Source organism: Talaromyces amestolkiae (assembly GCF_001896365.1).
Source record: "Talaromyces amestolkiae strain CIB chromosome Unknown scaffold2.1, whole genome shotgun sequence".
Classification (NCBI taxonomy): domain Eukaryota; kingdom Fungi; phylum Ascomycota; class Eurotiomycetes; order Eurotiales; family Trichocomaceae; genus Talaromyces; species Talaromyces amestolkiae.
In genome coordinates, this window is record NW_024468038.1 from 564,324 (window position 1) to 584,807 (window position 20,484).

Consider the following 20,484-nt stretch of genomic DNA (forward strand, 5'->3'; position numbering starts at 1 on the left):
AAGAATCTAGTTTGGAGAGATTGATTAAATCCATTACTCCGTACTTGCCAAAATTCTGCGCCCACAATTTTACCTTGATTCCAGAAAATTTCATGGGGGGTTGGAGAATATGTGGAGAAGTTTCGTCCACAACTGCGAGAAGTTGCCGGTTCGCCGATTAGGCGGTTACACGTTTAGCCATCCAAACGACCAAGCGCGAATTTGCTGAGGCAAACTGTGAACAGCCAATCATCACTACTCAATCATTTCTTATCTCTTGAAGAGGCATGGGACTGTGTCTATTCTAGCTGATAGTCTACGCTGTGATTGGCTGCTGACGATGTTTCCAACGCCGGCTTAATGCCGATATGTTCAGTGTATATAAATCTGTAAAGATTTCAAAATTGGCTCAATCAACTCTTACATCCAAATTCGTATATGAAATTACCGCTTACTATCCAGATATCAGAAGCAATCATGGGTTCAATCTCGAATGGTGCTGATCATGCAACAGGCGAAGTTGGCGCTGCCCTGGATATTACCGTTTTGGGACTGAACAGCGGAACTTCAATGGTATACACTCCATATTTTGTCCTTCCCTTACTATCAAGATATACTAACACCCGTAGGATGGAATCGATTGTGCCTTGTGTCATTTCCACCAGGAGACACCCGAGTCTCCCATGGAGTTTGAGCTTCTGAAATACGGAGAGATTCCACTGGAGCAGACGATCAAGAAGCGTGTGATGAATGTCATCCTGCACAACAAGACTTCTCCTTCAGAGCTTTCTGAAATCAACGTCATTCTGGGCGAAACTTTTGCTGCCGCTGTGCATCAGTTCTGTAAAGACTCCAATGTAGATATCAACACCATCGATGCACTCGGATCACATGGACAGACTATCTGGCTACTCTCCATGCCGGAAGAAGGCGAAGTGAAATCCGCCCTGACTATGGCCGAGGGCGCATTTCTCGCATCGCGGACAGGTATCACATCAGTCACCGATTTCCGGGTCAGTGATCAAGCCGCTGGCCGGCAAGGGGCGCCGCTAATTGCCTTTTTTGATGCCCTTGTCCTGCATCACCCTACAAAACTTCGTGCCTGTCAGAATATTGGTGGTATTGCGAACGTCTGTTTCATACCCCCCGACAACAAAGGCGGTATTGCCGAGTGCTACGACTTTGACACTGGCCCAGGCAACGTCTTCATTGACGCCGTCGTACGCCATTATACAAATGGTGAGCTCGAGTATGACCGAGACGGTGAAATGGGTGCCCGGGGACGGGTCGATCAGGAACTTGTGGACGATTTCCTGCAGCACAAATACTTCAAGCTCGATCCACCCAAGACCACAGGCCGGGAAGTATTCCGGGATACCTTGGCTTTCGATCTGATCAGGAAGGCTGAGGCTAAGGGCTTGACGCCAGATGACGTCGTAGCTACTATCACCCGGGTCACGGCACAAGCGATCGTGGATCATTACCGGCGCTACGCACCTGCAGATATGGAAATTGAGGAGATCTTCATGTGTGGCGGTGGCGCATACAATCCGAATATCACCAAATACATTCAAAAGAACTATCCAAAAGCTAAAATCATGATGCTCGACGAAGCCGGAATCCCGGCCGGCGCAAAGGAAGCGATTACATTTGCCTGGCAGGGTATGGAAGCTATTGTCGGACGCTCGATTCCGGTGCCAACTCGCGTCGAGACTCGTCAGGAGTATGTGTTGGGTAAGGTCAGTCCGGGCAAGAATTATCGCCAGGTTATGCGAAAGGGGGCTTTGTTTGGAGCGGGTCGTGATCACTTGAAGCCCGTTCAGGAGTTGATTAATATCGTTGATGGCAAGGTGTTCGATAATAAATGGTGATCTGTCGGTTTTATAAGGATTGTATCTGAGCTTAATGTGTCGAATGCCTTAAAATGTACGTGTGTGGTCACACTCGAGTGACTAAAACAAGGATCAAAACTTGTAGTTTCGTGTTTGTAAATGATCATATCCCATTAAGTTATTGTACATTAAAATTGAGACTAAATATATGTTCCTCTAGCCTAATACATTACTTCGCCAACGTAAAATTTTTGGGCCTCCTTGAATATATAACGGGGCGGGTATATTCTATCTATGTCCTAAACCGAAAAAACCATTGTCGAGTTACTTCTTCCCATTCTCAACTGGCTACGCCTATCGATGTAGGCATTGAGAGCATTGGATTCATGGCAGGGGCAACATTGTCGAGTTTGTGAGTGGTTTTGAGATGACGTTTGAGCTGATCTAAAATGGAAATAATCCGTCAGCGAAGCACATGATGCAACAGAAGGAAGCCCATACCAGGGCGAGTAAAACTCTTCGTGCAGCCTGGGTGAGTGCACTTATGTCGACGTCCGCTGTGTGTCAATTTATGACTAGACATATTTGATGACTGCAGCAATAAGTCAGTCGCTCATACAGGCAAAAACAAGTAGGCCGAAAGTAGACATACGTCACCGGTTTGAAAGTCACACCCGGGAAATGTGCACTTGAAAGGCTTTTCCCCAGTATGGGTGCGGGAATGAGTCTTGAGCTCGCTGCTATCTGTGAACGCTTTGCCGCATTGTTTGCATTTGAAAGGTTTCTCGCCACGATGGCTACGCTCATGACGTTCGAGTGTTGCTTGTCTCGCGAATGATTTGCCACATACCGTGCATGCGAAATTCTTGTCTATAGAAAATGTTAGCCGTGGCGCAAAACTATTTTGAGAGCAAGTGACCATACAGTTACTGTGGGTCAAGAAATGTCCTTGAAGTTTGGACTTTTGGGAAAACGGCTCATGCGGCCGGTGACAACCATGCCAGCAGCAGTAGTATCCATGACCTTTTACCCCGTGAATAGGTTGCATATGTTGCGTGATGAGATGTTCCTGGAGCTCTCCACACGAGGTGAAAGTGGCATTGCACATAGATGTCCCATGATTCCAGCGGCAAACATGAGATTCCCCTTCTTCGGTCAATGCCGGAGTCGGGCTCGTCAGAGCCGATGACATAGCCCTATCTAAAGAAGGAGGACTGTCAATAAAGCTGGAAATGGTTTGAGAGCTTATGCTTTTGCGAGAATTGCGAGGGCGTGAGTACTGGGCCACTCTATGATGTGCTTGGCCATGATGATGACGGTGGACGCGACTTTGTGATTGTTGTTTTGAGAATTCCAACAACCTTGTATCCCCGGAATTTCGAAGATAGCATCCTAGATGTTGGAAACCTGCATCCGAGCAGGATGGTTGTCCGTCCTGGAAACAAGGCATCTTGTTGGTATCGCTTTGCTGGTCGAATAATACATTGCTTGGGTCTGTGTAAAACGACGTGTTGTCAAGCAGTAGATTCATGTCTATATGAGACATGTCTATCTGGTTGCTGTTGAATGGAGCACACCACGTATTGCTGCAATCCTTCGAGTATTGCTGACATGTAGCAAGAGACTCTTGGCCCAGGTTGTGGCACTGAAAGTCAGAGAAAGCGTTCCCGGCATTACAATGCTGATGCCTGGAGGTCGGTTGATTCAAAGATTGTGGCTCSGCCACGGGCAAGTCAAAGTGATAGTCAGTCATAGCAGGCAAAAACACTGCAGGATCCCATTGAAAGTCAGTCTGCTGAAGCAGATTCGCTGTCGCATCGTCCGCATCTTGACCGTCCTCAAAGCAATGCTTGTCAAAACAAGCCGGACCGGTGCTTTCGCAATGTTCTTCGTCGCAGTTGGCAGCAGAACACACTGTTGAGACTAGGTCACAGTCCACAAAACCGTCACAAACTGATGAACAGTTGAGCGAGCAAGCGTCATTCTCGCAACAGCTTTCTTCAACTGCACAGGCTGCCTCTCCAGTATGATGAGTATCTCCGCATGGCCATTGGTCTGATGGCAGTATAGGGGATTTGCCAGTAATATCATCAAAGGTATCCCAATGGCAATCCAGGCAAAAGTCGCCTGCTTCCCGTGAGGACATATCGATAGGCACGGGGAGAATCCCACGCTTGAGAAATACTCGGTGAAATGATCTATTAGTGGGGTTAGACGTAACAATATCCGACAGAATCCTGTAGGCATCAAAAAGTCAGTCCAGGCCGACAATAATCTCTTCTGCATAGAGAGGGAAGCATACTTCTTCGGTAACAGCCACTCAATCAGCACTCAGTCTTATTTCCAGGAAATCCAACGACCGGCGATGAAACGTATTTCTGGGGCAGTATGAAAAGATCTCTCGAAGAAGGCGATTTGCGGTACTGTGAGCAGAATAACGCGGAGGGGTCACGATTTGCTGGTCGGAGTTGGGAGCGGTGGTGAGGACCTTGGGGGTGAGTGCGATTTGCTCAGTATTACTCCGTATGTGATTGGCGTCTGGCGGTGTTGGCTGAAGATCTCACGCCACGAGAAGTCCCTCGCCGTTTTGCTTGTATCTTACAAGTCCTATCATCCATTTGGCCGTAGATTGACTGAGGTTGTTGTGTTGATTTCCAAAGATGAATTCGAACGGTCGGAGTTTGCGCTGGGAATGAATCTGATCGATAAAGAACCCACCGATAAATACTGACCAATCATCTGCCGGTCGCAATATGTTATCCGCCATTCAGCGCTGAAGTAACTGGGTGCTCTCAAAGGACACAAATTTCCTTTCTTTGTTTTCACTGATTTCGTTGTTCGAATAAGATATTCTCGACGAGCATATTCCTTGTTTGGGCAATTGCCTGCAATTAATGTACCCATGTACGTTGTTGCTATTTCGTTAGTTGCCGGCCACGTGCCTCCGCGTGGCTTCCCGGCCAAGCTAATCTACGCATCGGTTCCTTCCTCGAGTTCCTTTTACCTTCAACTTCCACCCTCTTAATTATCTCTGCTTTCTTTCTCTTGACTGACCCCCTGGTCATCCTCAAGACAACATCAGCATTCAGGAAGCCAATCTATACCGCTTCTGCTACGCCCTATCAACACTTATTCATTAAGTTGCTGCACGTCATAACATCCAGCAGTAGACTCTCCGCTTCTCAACAACAAACACGCAAGCGCATTCTGATTGAAATATCACGACATCACCAAAAATGGGAAGCGTGTGCTCAAAGTCAGCTAACAAGTCTGACGACACTTTCTCCCAGCCAGGCCGTGTGCTCGGATCCTCGGCCGCTTCAGGAACACCTAACCAACCTGCCCGCGCAGCAGTCCCTGGTAACGTTGTATCACAGGGTCCAGGCAGGACGCTTGGTGGTGCGTCTTCACCACAGGACACTGCTGATGCCAGGGCCAAAGCCGCCGAGGCTGCTCAAGTATACCCTTCTATCACATAATCAATAGCTGTATGGTCCACTGACTTGCTATTACAGAAACGCGCAGAGGCATTGAACGCTTCCAGTAAAGGGAAGCTAGGAAGTCAGTTGGCTGCTCAGAAAGCTCGAACGCAAACACAAACTCTCGGTGCGGCCAGTCAGGCGGAAGTCGCAGCTAGAAATGCGGACAGTGCCGCAGAAACCAGACAATGGAATTGATACTGACATCGGGCAATCACTTCACTCAACTACTGAATGGCATTTTGCTTCATTATATCTGCATTTCTGGAGTTCGACATGGACTTTAACTGTTGGGTTTCATTTAACATAAAGCGCTACTTTCCTACGTCATTGAATAAACAAAACGAGCGAATTCTATCTGCGATCTTTCATTCATCTTCATTGCCAACTACGTTGTCATTTTCATACCGCCGTTAGCATTAACGACACTGCCTGTACACCAAGCTGCATCTTCCGTACATAACATCGCAACCACGCCCGCAATCTCGCTAGTGAAAGCAGGTCGCCGACCGCCCATCTTCTCTTGAATCAGCCGAATTTTCTCCGCATCCAGGCCCTCCAAATCACTTGCGTCGGCGGCTACTTTACTTAAGGGCGTATTGTCTTGCCATCCCTGGATATCCTTCCAAAACTGCTCTCCGGTCAAGAAATACATGTCGCCAATCACAGGTCCGGGGTTAACCGCGTTCACGGTCGCTCGATCTGCCAATTCCCGTGCCCATGTCCTGGTCATGGCTTCCAATGCAGCCTTTGTACCGCCGTATACCGACTGTCCCTCGAAGCCAAGACTGGAAGACACACTGGAAATATTGACAATGCGTCCCGAACGATCGTTGGGCAAGTATGGAATACATGCTTGTGTGAGTAGAAGCGGCGCAAGCACATTGATGTTATAATGCCAATGAAAATAATCGGCATCAATGGGGCCTTTCGCGGAGTCGGCAAGCTTTCGGTCTTGTGAGACACCAGCGTTATTGATCAGAATATCGATGCGGAGGGGTTTGTCGCCAAGGTGCTTCTTGGAGGCGTCTATAATAATCTCGCTGGCTGCCTGGGCGTCGGTAAGATCGGCGCGGACAGTGGTGCACTGAATGCCGAATGACTCTGTAAATGACGATGCCAGCTCCTCGGTTTTGGCTCGTGATGATTCGGAAGTGTAGTTCAAGAGGAGCGAACACCCTTTGCTAGCTAGATTGCGGGCTATTGCTTCGCCAATCCCTATAGAAATTAATGGTCAACGTTTTCTCAAAAAATGTAACAATCCTCTTGTAGTCGTCGCTTACCCCGCGATCCTCCGGTCACGATGCCAAACTTTCCTTCTAGAGGTCGAGCCATGGTATGCAATACTCTGAGTGTGTGGCTATGCTTATGAAAACAAGAGGAGAATAATGCGATCAGTGAATCCGACGGAAGATAGTTCTCTATATACTTCAAAACATTTCACAACAACACCCGTGCCACCTTAAGATACATATTGTCCGGGAATCTAACCGAGTCGGCGGGGCACATGATAGTGCTGGATATCTGGCTTAGCCATTCCCTGTCAGACAGTGTCGTATATTAGCCATTGTCGTCCTACCCACTTTGTCAGGTACAGAAAAGTCAGTATGCCCTGGTGACCTCTATGGAGAACGTCGAAAAAGTGCAATGCAACAATTTAACCGACAAGAGCTACATGGTGGATAAATGTTTAAAGGGCCAGGGTAAATTCAATATTGCGGGTCGGCATTTTTCCGACGCGGGGGCACAGGCACATAAGAGGGTGAGTACATCTACCCCGGTAGGACCTGACATGTTGATGCAAAGAGATATGAAATAAATCTGAAATGTTTAGTTTATCTGTTGTACTTCACCACTATCCTAATAACCCTATACTACGTCACGGTCGAGCACATAATTTTCCATACCACCCTACAGTTCTTCTATTGATTTATTCCCCCGGATCGGGTTGTCGATGTATCCGTCCTATGTGGGTGCGTTTCGGCACGGAAAGACCTTGAAAGTGAAACAATCGAGATCAAATATCATCAATGTAAGATACGGACTGGCCTTGCTGGACAATGACTGCACTAGGCCTTTGGTACCTAGGTGACCTCACCCTGAGATGTAAGGGACCTATCAGAATCACATAGTCGTCCAGCGATCGTAATTCTGCAGATATGTAGAACCAGGTCCAACTCCATCCAATAGGATAGCTCGCCGATCCGATCATCATAGATCAACCGTTCAAATTCCAGATAATATAATTGGCGAACTACTCTATTTATGTAGCCTGTACTCCATCATTGATCGATCGCCTTGCTTGAATGGAAGAAGCCAACAAGTACTACAGCTTTCTATGGGCACGTCCCTGGTTTGTTTGTTTGCAAGTCTAACTTTACGGAACCAACAATGCGTTCGTCTTACCTATGCTGAATTAGGGTTCTTCTCCGCGTGGTTGATCCACGATGCCACGGCTAACTTGATAACAGGACTCCGTGCGAGTGCGCGGACAAATTGGCAGTACATATGCAGTACGTATAACTTACATACCATAGTACGGATGCAGTACGTGTACAAACTGTACGAAGTATTCCGTAGTACGTACGGAGTACAGGACAAAGCAAGTACAGAGTACAAAGTGCAAAACATACAGAGTACAGAGTAAGGCGCTCGTACCACGTGCTCTGGCCAGGTATCCGGTCTGATTCGTCCGAGTTCCGGAGGAAGTGGCTCTCTTGCATTAGCGGCTGCAGCTTTTTATTTTACTGCATGTAATACTGACCGGCCTGCAGGATATTATTAATACGTACATACCAACCATACACGCTGTACCCATACACAACAGAGAGACCATACAAAGGATTCTTCTGCGTATTGGTCTTTATGCTGCATTGTAATATTTGAGACACCTGCATTTAAATTTACCTTTACATCATGCAATCATCAAAACTAGGTCCGTTGTACTACACAATTGTCAAACAAAGTGCTGTCAAACTGTCGGTACGAGCCCGTACCAAACTACTCCGTACTAACGGACGAATCTTGCATGGGGGCCTGTCAGTTTCAGCTAAAGACACATGGGCTAGGCCGGTTACCGCCTGTTTCAGAAGACATGGACCCAGACCGTCGGTTCGTCAGACCGTTTCTTGTTGATGTTTGCATTTTTCGTTCTGTCGGATGAAAATGAATGTTTTCATGTCAACGGCCGCCATCAGACGAATTCGGAGGCCCAAGCATCATCTAGCCAACAGCATTCCTAGGGCCACGCGGGACACGTGCCCCTCCCTTTCCGGATTCATCTTTAATTTGTGTTGGACCGTTTGACTTCGGTCTATGCCGATTCTACAAAAGCCTCCTTCCTTCCTCCTGCTTCCATTCTTTTCAATATCCATTTCACATTTTTGACTGTTGCTTGCATCTACTTCTTGTCGATACCATTCTTTGTCTGCTTCTTTGTCAATATTCCGTCTCTTCTTGTTTACACTCCGTTATCGTCAAAATATGCGACTACAAGACTGGGCTCTCCTCACTTCGTTACTGAATCACCCTTGTCTCTCAGAGGACGTCTGCCCAATTGCCTCGCGCAGCCATCTGTCGATTGCGACTGCATTCCGAGCGACTCAATTCCACTGCGACTCGTTTAATAGATAATTTTGGATTTTCTTCTTGACCACCAAAATGCTGAAATTCGTGAAGCGCCTCGGCTCTCGCCAGGATTTGCGAGGATGGAAAGAAATTTCGAACAAGAATAGCGCGCATAAAGATGTCCCATCAACAGCTTCGTCAGACTCGTCGCCGAGTTTCAGAAACCATAAACCAATGGCCGCTACTTTTGAAATACCTTCGGACGTTGCGTATGACATACCTTCGACGATGAAAGCCCAACAGCTCGACGACTACAACACACCATACGTATTTCGAAACAATGTTCCCGTGCCGACACCCACACATCCTTACGATTTGCTGATCCGGGTCGATGCTGCTGGTTACTGCCATACCGATTATGTATTAGCGAGCGGTCATATGTCGAGTGTCGAGCAACCTGTTTTCCCACACACTGGTTGTCACGAGTTTGCCGGTACGGTAGTCGCTTTGCCCCCGCATTCAGCACAGTCCGACTTCAAAATTGGAGACCGTGTTGGTGTTTCTTGTCGCCCGTACCATGCCTGCGGAGAATGCGCCGAATGTCTTGAGGAGGACACACCCGATAGTGACCCCAGGGGATACTCTGTTTTGTGTCCAACGATAAAAAGCCATGGTATCGGCATACCAGGCGGGTTTCAGGAATACGTGCTGGTAGACTCGCGGCAGTTGACCATCATACCGCCTGGTTTGAGTCAGGTTGAGGCGGCACCGTTGATGTGTGCTGGGGTTACGATCTATGCAGCTATCAAAAAGACGGGTCTCAAACCTGGTCAGCGAATTGGTATTATAGGCTGTGGTGGTGGACTTGGTCATTTGGGCTTGCAATATGCGACTGCGATGGGTTTGAGGGTTTATGGAGTCGATAATGCCGATAAACCGCTCGCTTTGGCGCGGGGATTAAAGAATGTTTCTGGCGCAAGGATTATCGACGCACGCACAACGACTGCAGCAGAAGCAATCGCTCATATCAGTACGGAAGATCGAAGACCGATCCCCGGCCAATTCGGTCTTGATGCAGTCATTATCTTACCGGAGAGTCAAGAGGCTTTCCAGTACGGCGTGGATATGCTCAAGAACCACGGTAAATGTGTGGTTGTCTCGTTTCCTCCCGAAGGATTCCACACGAGTTCCTTGGATCTCATCTTTAGAGACATCACTTACGTCGGCAATGTCTCTGGTACGACCAAGCAGCTACGGGAAATGACAGCCTTCTCCGCCAAACACGGCATCAAGGCTCAGATAAATACCTTCCCACTTGAGCAGCTCAATCGATTGGTGGAAGCATACCTATCCGGCCATGGTGGGAAGTTGGTGGTCGATTACCACTATAAAAATTCAGCGTCATGATAGCCTTTCGGCTGACCTGATTATGAAATTATGTCTTTTCTAGTGTCTTGTACTATTTTCACATCGTGTGGTCGTCTCATTTCTGTCAAATCTGGTTCTTTCAGCGAGGTATTGGGATTGGAGTTTTTTTTGCATAGATCTCAGCATGTTTTACCCCCTGTTCATGTCTGAAGCAATAATGAATGCTATGACTGTAATAATTACTTCAAAATATAAATTCAAGTGATAGTACAACCGCGGCGTCAGGCGTCCCACTGACGGGAGATCTGCAATGAGCCGCAGACTGTTGATGCATGGGGCGTAAAATATCGGATTGTGACAAAGGACCCTGACGTACATCAGGTATACTATGCGTGACATAAGCAGCACCTGCATGAGTGCTACGATTATGTTACACTGCAGTAGTCAGATATTGGTCAGGTGTTTCGACGGGTTTCCAAGCATACATATATCCGCAGGTGAAGTTTTGATGCAGCATTCTTTTGATAATATTGTGTATCTATCATGTCCTATTTGAGAGTTCTTTTCGAAACACAAACGGAAACAAGAAGAGACTACTCATGAGTCGCCATCTCCTCCAGCCTCTCCACCGCACTCTTCAATTCCCTAACCCTCTGGCCAACCCTCTTCTTAACCTCCTCTTTGACATCAACACTGATATACTCCGGATCATAATTCGGCGCAACGCCCACATAACTATCCCGACTCAATGCCTCATTCGTATCTAGGATAGGGGTTGGGTCTGTAGCAGCAGCTGTGGCACCGGCATCTAGACGGTCTGCATTCGCTTGTTGCGCGTTTGGTGCGAGCGCAGCTTCGTTCTCGTGGGGAGGAGATTCGGCGCTGGTGGAAGCCGGGGAGCGTGTCATGTCTGTGTACACGTTGTAGACGTAGAGGAGTTGATCGAGGAGTTCGCGCGCGGATTCGCGGTCGGAGGCGGCGTAGATGGTGGCGCCGTTGGTGCTGTCTGTTGCGATTTCGAGTTCGTCTTTGGCGTTTTCATACCTTTGCATCATTAGCAATTCGGTTACTTTGTCATGGTTATTTGAGGCAGGGAGAAGTACAGTTCCTGCAGCTCCTCGACTATGAGGTCTGCCTCTGTTTTTCCGCCGCTGGCTTTGAGTTCTGCATAGCCTCGGTGTTGAATCTCTGTGACAGATTGTTTGAAGTTTTTTGAAAGACTCGATATCCTTGTTTGAGAAGCTTTTGATCGAGCCCTGAAGCCGCTCAAGCCAGTATTTGTGTAGCAGCGAAGAGCTGCGTTCGCCGATGCTGCCGACTGAACGGAGGTGATGGATATGCGACTAAGTCGCAACTGTAGGGCTACCTGCAACAGTGGTCGGGAAGGAAGTGGTGTCATTGTGGTTATTGCTAGCTAATTGAGTAGCTTCGTCGGGATGCCGCCAAGGGAAGAAGTATTGATGCTAGACGAAAGATGGCTGATGTGTTGGATTTCTCAGCCGAGAGACAATGCTATGACGTTATTGTTGGTATGCTTCTTATCTAATCATCACATGACTGATATCATTCCAAGCATTCAGTTTACAGATTTGAGAAAAGCATTTTGATTCAATAAAGTGATTTGATTTAGTTGAGTAATTCAAATGAATAACAAGTATGTGAATTTGCAAAAACTATTGTATAATAAAACCTTCGTGTATGAGCTTGCAGTATTGAAATTATAAGCCTAAATTCAAAGGAAGAAAAGAATCCGTTTCGGTCGTAAATCATACAGTCATCTCTCATGTCATACAGGTCGTAAATGCCAAAACAAAAAGCTGAGTGTTAAACATCAATCGAAATATCTCCTGCTCCATAAGGGTTTCCGTCATAATAATGCGGTGCGTGGTGTCCATAATCATGTCCATAGTTGTGTCCATAATCACGTCCATAATCATGCCCAGTATTCATGCTCATACTAGCTGCACTGGCCGCCCTGGAGCGAGAACCTTGCGAATTGTTATTGCTTCCGCCAGCACTCTGAGCTCGACGCAGTCGCTTTTCGTGTCGTTCTTCGCATTTGTGGTTGAATTCTTTATGTTCTTTTCGTTGTTCTTGTACTTCCTTCCATTCGCCAATGGCACCCTTAATACCCAAAGCAGCTAAACCGATAGAGGCCAGGTTCTTCAAATCCGCTTTCCTTTGCATTGTTCGCTCCTGCTCTTTACTGATTGCACCCGACTTGACAGCCTCATGTCGTTTCTTCTGAGCTTCAAGGTTTTTCATCACACCGTGTGCAGCATGTATTGTGGCCACTGTCGCAAGTCCTGAGGTAACAAGCTCTCTGCGGAGCATTTTCTTCTTTTCGCGTTTTTCATCGTCACTGTTAATGCTAAGGTCAGAATCACTATCACAATCACTGTGACACTCAATGTTGCCCCTTGAAGATCCGTCTTTTTGGGCAACAGCCCGGGAAGTTGAACCGCTGACACTACTATTTCGCTGGGAACGTACATCGCGAGAAGATCTTCTCCGCCTAGATGACCGGTATGAGCGGTCATCCTCAGAATCTGAATAGTCCGAGGACCGTGTGGAACGGTCTCTTCCTCGGTCACTCTGATTCTTGTCATCGAGTCCTAGGGCCGCCAAACCCTTGTTCAAGGCTCGTGACACACTTGAACCACGCTTCTTGGAATCTCGGCCACCATCGCGACTGTCTCGTGAACCCGATCGGTCGCGACCGCGTGATTGGGAGAATCGGTCGTAGACTTGCTTGCCAGCTGCGGCGAGTATTCCAGCGGCAGCCATGTCTCGGACACCGCCTCGGCTTTGAGAACGTCCTCGAGTGCCGTTTCGAGACCTTGACTTCGAGCGACTACCGTTGACGAGATGATTTGTAGCCATTCCAGCAAGAATAGATTCTAGCACATGGCGGCCGCCGTGTTTGTTGGGATCGCGGTCAATGAGACCATCAACACCACCAGCCGAGACGGCTGCAGTCAGAACACGCCTGCCCTTTTCACCAGTCCAAGGACCGGGTGTACTTCGGACACGGAATGCCTCTGCTGCACCCGCTGCCAAGGCAGCCTTCATAGCCTGAGCGATGCGAGCTTCACTTTTGGCACGATGACCTCGGCTGCGTGAGCGCGAATCTGAATATGAGCGATATTTGCGAGAACGGCCTCGGTCGGAGTCACGGTCACGGTCGCGAGAGCGGTCACGGGCAGCTTTAATTCCAAGAGCTCCTCCAATAGCACCCAGAGCTTCTTCTCCCAAAGACTTGCGTCTACGGGGACGAGGTGAAGGGCTGCGAGAGGAAGAATAAGTCGATCGTTCATAGCGGTCACCTGATATGATGTTAGATTCAACAGAGGCAGCATGATAGAAGTGGTTACTCACGTCGGCCGTCGGAGCGCTTGCTTCGTCGGGGCCGGTAGTCTTCGCGGCGATAGTATTCTTCGTCATAGTAAGGATCGCGACCGGCAGAGCGTGCTCTGCGTACGCCCTCACGAACGGTTGCCGCCCGACGGGGGCCAGGGTAACCATAGTAGGACTCACCGGGCGGGAAATCTCTAGAAACTTCTTCAACAACAGACTCTTCACTGTCTCCACGACGGCGAACAAGACGTGTATCGTAGTCATAGGGATAACCGCCACGGTTGTCTACATAGGTTTCTTCCACATAGCCGCCATCTGGACGGGAATACCTCTCGCGCTTGACCCGGTAGCCCCGACTATCGCGGGAGTCGTAGTATGACATGGCAGGGKAGTTGACAACCAAAGCAACAAGAGTCACTGAAGACCAAACGATAGAATCACAATATTTGGATCAGTGATGGATGGTTGAAAATGGTGATGCTCGATGATGAAGAGGCGAGAGAAGATATTTTATTCAGGCGATAGACGTTGAATACGAGGCGAGTCGAGAGTCGGGCGGGGGGCTCAGGCGGCTTCGATCAGAGAGGGAAGGAGGGGGGCAGTGTTGGGCGTAGCACGGGTCGTGATTGGACGAGGACGGGAGGAAACAGCTGACCCGCTGACGTTGTGTCTGTCTTTTCTGCCTTAGGCTCGTGTTAGCCCTCAGAATGCCTCAAAGCCAAGCTTCAGCTGTGGCTCAAACTCACTCTTTGGGCGAATGAAAAGTAGAAAATATGCCGAGAGATTGATTTTTGGTGTCGATGAGTAGCGGTACTTTGATTCGCGTGGCGTATGTGATATGTGAGTGACTGATTAGGTGATGCTCATACGCTTGGTGCGCACCGCCACTGAGGTTCAGAGTCGATTGCTGAGGGCTCTTCAAAGAGGAGGGTGAGGGAATGGCCTGACCTTTAAGCAAAAAGTCAGAAGGGAAATCTATGACCAGGTTTAAGAGAAATTCGGCCGGGATTGATTGCTTGATCTATGATAAGGTGAAATCAAATCCCCCCAAATGGAACAGTCGAGATTGGGCCGATAGATTCCTAATGACGCAAAGGACGGGGTCGGACACGCAGACTAACGGGCGGTCAAGCACTTTGACACACAGGTGTCTCCGTCAGACATGAATCGAAAGGGGGAGGGGAGCGAGCGAGTTGCCGGCCAGACCAGTGCGACCACTGTGGCTGGCCGCAACGTCATTCTGCAGATCGACACTAACAGACGCTTACACAGGCTTGAATGGGCCCGCCCAGGACGGAGTGTTTTATTCGAAGGAGTTCTTACTTCCTGTATGCGAGATGATGGCACTCTTAGTATTGTTTTCATTGTTTGTTTTCTTTTTAATTGTATGTTCTACATACTGACGTCGTTAAAGATCCCATCCATGGGTTGAAGAGAGCCCACTTCCACCCCGGGCGGGACCACCCAAGGCCCGTTCCGTGGCACGCCTGAATGCTTCTACGTACGTCGTACCACGCACCGCGCGATGCTTGCATTAATTTCATCTATCTTGTTAGTTTATTAAAGCATAGTCAAACAATCTATCATATGTTGCGGCTTATTTCCGCTCAATCTTGAGGTTTTTGAATGCCTGAGCATTCTCCTTGATGGCGATTTCCACTGGCAGTCGCTCCATACTGCTCGCCCCGAAAAACCCATGGACACCTTTAGTGCGGTTGAGAACATACTCGGCATCCTTTGGCTCTGCAATAGGGCCGCCATGACAAAGCACAATAATATCCGGGTTAACTTTAACAGCTGCGTCGCGAATGTCTTGAACAATCTTGACGGCATCGTCTAATGACAAGGCTGTCTCGGCTCCGATACTCCCAGAGGTGGTCAAGCCAACGTGTGCGACGAGGACATCAGCACCGGCACGAACCATACGTTGTGCTTCGTCCACGTTAAAAACGTAGGGTGTAGTAAGGATATCCATTTCGCGTGCAATCCGAACCATTTCAACCTCCTTATCGTAACCCATTCCCGTCTCTTCGAGATTTTGTCGAAACTTGCCATCTATCAAGCCCACTGTAGGAAAATTTTGAATGCCCGAAAATCCGAGCTCTTTCAATTGGCCTAAAAACTCAGGCATGTCTCTGAAAGGGTCTGTTCCGCACACACCAGCCAGTACAGGAGTGTGTTTGACAATGGGTAGAATCTCCTTCGCCTATGAACATAAATGTCAACATAACACTCAATTTTGTGCTGCCGTGGTTATACGGACCATGTCCACCACAACCGCATTCGCATCGCTGTAGGGCATCAAACCCGCCAATGACCCTCTACCAGCCATTCGAAATCTTCCCGAGTTGTAAATAATGATCAAATCACTCCCACCCTGCTCCACCGATTTGGCTGAAAGCCCAATGCCTATTCATTTTTGAGTAATTAGTTTGATCCTTGTAACAAGGCTGGCTGAAGCATACCCGCTCCCGCTCCAACAATGATACCGCCATCTGAGATGACTTTTCGAAGTCGCGCAAGGATTTCAGAACGATCAGTTGGACGAGGCATGATCGATGATCAGATAAGAGATAAATACAGTATTTTTTATATTGTGACTAGGTTGAAGAGAGACGATGCTTGAATGTGGTTAGCTTAAGATTATCGATAGCGATCAGGGTGCGGGGTCGGCCCGCCGCATTCTGGGAAATGGTATACAACGTACGTCACCTTCTCAATTTCGTCCATTCCTCTTTACTTACCACGTCCATCTCGGACTAATTGTTCGAACAAGGAAGCGCAGGACACGTCGAGAAATGTGTTCTGTCATCACACTTGGAACAGGTCTCTCATCAGTCCCTGCCGATAACATGACATTGAGTTCTTAGCCTTGAAGCCCATCAAAACGATCGATGATTCTCTCTGGAACTCCAAAAAAGGTCCAATTTGCTCGTACTGTAGAACATCATGTCTAAACCACGTATCGCCCTTCTGGGAACATGCGATACAAAATTAGAAGAAACCTTATACCTACGAGATCAAATCATCAAGGCTGGAGAAGCCGAAGTACTTTTACTCGATGTCGGCCGGACACCAGTACAAAACAGTGACATAGACATCCTCAGTTCCACACTTGCGCTTCGCAAATCTATTGATGGGCCATCCTCCATGGTTCAAATGTCTCGAGCAGATTACATCAAGTACATGATCGAATGTGCAACACCCTTTGTGGCAGAGTTGTTTCAAAAGGGGGAAATCCACGGTATTGTATCGGCTGCCGGTTCTAGCGGCACATCACTCGTCACCGCAGTGATGCGGAATGCGTTGCCGGTTGGATTCCCGAAATTGATGGTCTCGACAATGGCCAGTGGAGATGTGTCGCATCTCGTCGAGGAGACGGATATCACTCTGATGTATAGCGTTGTAGATATTGCGGGCACGAATTCCGTTCTCAATCAGATACTTACAAATGCTGCTGCGGCAATCGCAGGCGCAGCAACAGCATATTACCGAAGTCAGATTGAGAATGCCTCTAGAAATACAGGCGCAGAGCAGCGAAAGAAGAGGATAGCAGTTACCATGTTTGGAGTCACCACCCCATGTGTCGACGCTATTAGGGAGTATCTAGAGTCGGAATACGCCTACGAGGTATATGTCTTTCATGCCACTGGTGCTGGCGGCAAGGCTATGGAGAGATTGATCCGAGACCGTCAGATAGACGCCGTGCTCGACATGACGACGACTGAGATTGCCGATGAATTGGTTGGAGGCGTCCTATCTGCAGGACCGCAACGATTGTCTGCAGCAGCGGAAGCTGGAATACCGCAAGTCATAAGCGTGGGAGCTTGCGACATGGTGAACTTTGGGCCTAGAGATACGGTGCCTGCAGAATTCGCGTCTGCAGACAACCAGCGTTTATTGTATGAGCACAATCCAGCGGTCACATTGATGCGAACGACACCGCAAGAATGCACCCGTATCGCCGAATTCATAGCGTCCAAGTTACGAGACCGAGCCGTCCGGCCGGACTTGGTGAGGATCCTCCTACCTACTGGTGGTATCAGCATGATTTCTACTCCGTCGCAGCCATTTTATGAGCCAAAATCAGATGCCGCTCTGTTCGACACCATAGAGCGTCAACTAGAAGGAAGCGGCATTGAAGTGAGGCGTGACGACCAAGACATCAATAACAAGGGCTTCGCTCTGTTGGCGGCAGATTTACTGGTAGAAATTATACGCAAGAAAGAGGCCGAAGAGCATAGTGATGGAAGTAGAGATGTGAAGTCACGGAGCGAAATGTCAGCCATTTGAATTCCGTGCCATCCGTATCTAGCATTTCGATGGTTGTTGCTCGGTCATGGAAAGTCGCACGTTGTATGTATTGATTTCGAGTCATATTCAAAATCATCGTCGCAGACGAGTCTATATTAATACACGTATTATGTCAATAAATAGAAGAGAAGAAGTTAAGGGAAACCCCCAAGGAGGCTTATTCTAAACCCCCGAACGCTGAAATGCACGACTTCTATGCCTTTGCCTCCCTGATGAGCAATCATGTGTCATAAAACGCCCCGCCACGAAGAATCTAATAATGTAAATGGAAATATGGAAAAGAAAAGGAATGCAACACCGCCGTCTTTCCCAACATGACATGACATGACACTTATGGGTATATTGAGTTCAAGCATCAAAAGCCCCATTCAAACAGTAATGTAGTAAAGTCGTTGAGACATACAAAAAAGCCACCTTCTTCATGCCGTTATAGCTCTCCTGTTGGAGGAGAGGCAGGTTCATCAGTGGGAGATCGGTGAGTGCGACGATGTTGTTTCATATTGTCCTTCCGCGTAAAGGCTTTGTTGCAAACCGGGCAGTGGACGCTCTTTTCACCGGTATGTTTCTTCCCATGGCGAGCTGCATGACCCGAAGTAGTGAAGGTAGCAGTACAAGCGTGAGAAGCGGCATATGGGCATGGGTATTTGTTCTTTTTCGTCGTTTTGGCCGTCTCTGTTGTTGAAGGAGCATAGAAAGCGGCTGCTGATGGCGATGACATGGATGGGCTAGACAGGTCGCTGTTACTTTGTATCGAGGGTGTGCGATGATGTGAATAAGTGAGACCGTGTTGAGTTTGGTGGTGATGGTGATGGTGATGACTCGAGTATGGAGGAGAACCTGCGGCGGAAGGATAGTAGGCGCTGGAGGATGTTGGATATGATGGTGTTTGTGGTTGATGTGCATGATGGGCTGTCCATGATGGTTGTATGGGCGCATATTCGGCCTTGTAGTATGATGTTTGGTAGGACTCCGAGTCTGCGGTCCTTCGCACCGCGAAGGCGGGATTGTCGTCGTTATTCAGAATCGAAAGCATTTTTGACTGACGCTCGCTCATCGGTCGAAATGCTCGGGTTGCGCTGATTATGGATGAAGAGAAAGAAAACAGGAGGCAAAAGGCAGGCTGCGGCGACTCCGAATCAAGTCACAGTTCAAGAGGTGGTCCACTCTCAAGACTCTTGAGAATATTTATGTCAAGGACGGGGTATATCGTTTCACTCGGCACCGTTTGCTGTAGTTCCAGGACCCCTGAATCTGAAACGAATGTTGAGACTGTTGCTTTGCGAACGCTCTGGTGATGCCGGTTATAGTTGATGCGGGCGAATGATAAGATAGCGGCGGAGTCACTATCTGTTCATGTAGATCGATTATCTCCAAGAAAGTGTGGGAGTTAAAAGAAATAATGGTCTTTTGGCAGCAGAAAGCTATGGAGGACGGCGACGTCGAAAAGGATGAAGGATTCGGTTATATTCGTGTTATGGTAGGTAATCTCTGGACATTAATAGGAGGAATAAGCGGAGGGAAGTCTGGGAGGGCTGAGAGGCGATTATTACAGTAATATATGGGATGGCTGAAGAAACGATTTAAGCTAACCACCAACGACCAACGAGACCACCAGCTCCACGTGCGAGTAAGTTTAACTTGGGACGACGATCATTCCAGTGGTAAGGTAAACGAGTGATAATAGTAGTATAGTGCCTTCAGGCTTCAGCCGTTTCACTCATTTCTTTTGGTGGGCATAATTACTTCTTCTTCCTTCCTTGGTCCACGCCCTAGTAAACATACAGTACCTAGGTTCCGTGGAATATGGAGCATATACTTTCGTCCGGGTCGGTTTGGACGGAATTCTCCGAATTTGAACGGGACTGAAAGCCAGAAACCCTAACAATGTACAATTTCCCCTTCCAGAATCAATGTCTGATTCGGTTTAAAGTTTGTTACAACCCCTTCCCGGTGCCCACATGGCTGCGTTATTTAGGGTAAGTGAGGGGCTCCTCACTGAGTCACTGAGAGGATGAAATGAGGGAGGGCTAACTAGATCGCTTAGCGTAGCCTATGGTGTCGGCTTAAGCATTATCGCCGACTAGGCCAGCCTTACTCGAGGAGCCCTAAATAGGCACCAATGAAGCATATCGTCGTTTCTTCAGGGGCCCTGACAACTGTTTTTAAAATTAATTGCCGATATGCGAGGGATGATCGTGCGTCATTTGAGTGCACGCCACATGCATAACAGCATCCCGTTATTTCGTTGTTTCGTACACGTACGTATAACCTGTAATGTGTAATGAAAGGGATCGAAGATGACGGGAAGTTGACGACCGCCAGCACACTCATCCTCCGTAAGCCCTCTGTAGACTCCGCAGAGTCCGCCGGACCGGACATGTTGGCAGTGAGATCAGATTGGCGGACGCCACAGTGTCAGGCGGACAAGGTTCAGGGTTCATACAAGAAATGCAAATGATAGGATGTATGAGCTGAGGAATGACTAGCTAGAAACCTACTTTGAGTGCGAAAGTGGAGCCCGAGGGACCCTTACGGAGTCTGCTTACATTCCTAGCCTCAGATAGGAATCCCCTACGAAAGCATCTCCA

At 48.2% G+C, this 20,484-nt stretch overlaps 8 protein-coding genes across 8 annotated transcripts; 4 read left to right on the top strand and 4 right to left on the bottom strand.

Moving 5' to 3' along the window:
• Nucleotides 1-456: 456 nt before the first annotated feature.
• Nucleotides 457-1,850, top strand: BHQ10_001480 (uncharacterized protein; the record flags this gene model as incomplete). Its single annotated transcript, XM_040873521.1, has 2 exons — nt 457-552; nt 609-1,850. 2 exons carry the CDS (start codon nt 457-459, stop codon nt 1,848-1,850), a joined length of 1,338 nt encoding a protein of 445 aa, XP_040729985.1.
• A 3,197-nt stretch (nt 1,851-5,047) lies between these two features.
• BHQ10_001481 (uncharacterized protein) lies at nt 5,048-5,488 on the top strand (the record flags this gene model as incomplete). The annotated part of the gene is made up of 2 exons (XM_040873522.1): nt 5,048-5,269; nt 5,327-5,488. The coding sequence occupies 2 exons, from the start codon at nt 5,048-5,050 to the stop codon at nt 5,486-5,488; spliced, it is 384 nt and encodes a 127-aa protein (XP_040729986.1).
• A 190-nt stretch (nt 5,489-5,678) lies between these two features.
• On the bottom strand, nt 5,679-6,625 carry BHQ10_001482 (uncharacterized protein; the record flags this gene model as incomplete). Its single annotated transcript, XM_040873523.1, has 2 exons — nt 5,679-6,508; nt 6,574-6,625. 2 exons carry the CDS (start codon nt 6,623-6,625, stop codon nt 5,679-5,681), a joined length of 882 nt encoding a protein of 293 aa, XP_040729987.1.
• Nucleotides 6,626-8,950: 2,325 nt separating this feature from the next.
• On the top strand, nt 8,951-10,264 carry BHQ10_001483 (uncharacterized protein; the record flags this gene model as incomplete). Its single annotated transcript, XM_040873524.1, has 1 exon — nt 8,951-10,264. One exon carries the CDS (start codon nt 8,951-8,953, stop codon nt 10,262-10,264), a length of 1,314 nt encoding a protein of 437 aa, XP_040729988.1.
• Nucleotides 10,265-10,818: 554 nt separating this feature from the next.
• BHQ10_001484 (uncharacterized protein) lies at nt 10,819-11,624 on the bottom strand (the record flags this gene model as incomplete). The annotated part of the gene is made up of 2 exons (XM_040873525.1): nt 10,819-11,269; nt 11,329-11,624. The coding sequence occupies 2 exons, from the start codon at nt 11,622-11,624 to the stop codon at nt 10,819-10,821; spliced, it is 747 nt and encodes a 248-aa protein (XP_040729989.1).
• Nucleotides 11,625-12,049: 425 nt separating this feature from the next.
• Nucleotides 12,050-13,964, bottom strand: BHQ10_001485 (uncharacterized protein; the record flags this gene model as incomplete). The annotated part of the gene is made up of 2 exons (XM_040873526.1): nt 12,050-13,551; nt 13,604-13,964. The coding sequence occupies 2 exons, from the start codon at nt 13,962-13,964 to the stop codon at nt 12,050-12,052; spliced, it is 1,863 nt and encodes a 620-aa protein (XP_040729990.1).
• A 1,215-nt stretch (nt 13,965-15,179) lies between these two features.
• BHQ10_001486 (uncharacterized protein) lies at nt 15,180-16,135 on the bottom strand (the record flags this gene model as incomplete). Its single annotated transcript, XM_040873527.1, has 3 exons — nt 15,180-15,788; nt 15,846-15,991; nt 16,048-16,135. 3 exons carry the CDS (start codon nt 16,133-16,135, stop codon nt 15,180-15,182), a joined length of 843 nt encoding a protein of 280 aa, XP_040729991.1.
• Nucleotides 16,136-16,531: 396 nt separating this feature from the next.
• On the top strand, nt 16,532-17,875 carry BHQ10_001487 (uncharacterized protein; the record flags this gene model as incomplete). The annotated part of the gene is made up of 1 exon (XM_040873528.1): nt 16,532-17,875. The coding sequence occupies one exon, from the start codon at nt 16,532-16,534 to the stop codon at nt 17,873-17,875; it is 1,344 nt and encodes a 447-aa protein (XP_040729992.1).
• Between the last annotated feature and the right edge of the window lie 2,609 nt (nt 17,876-20,484).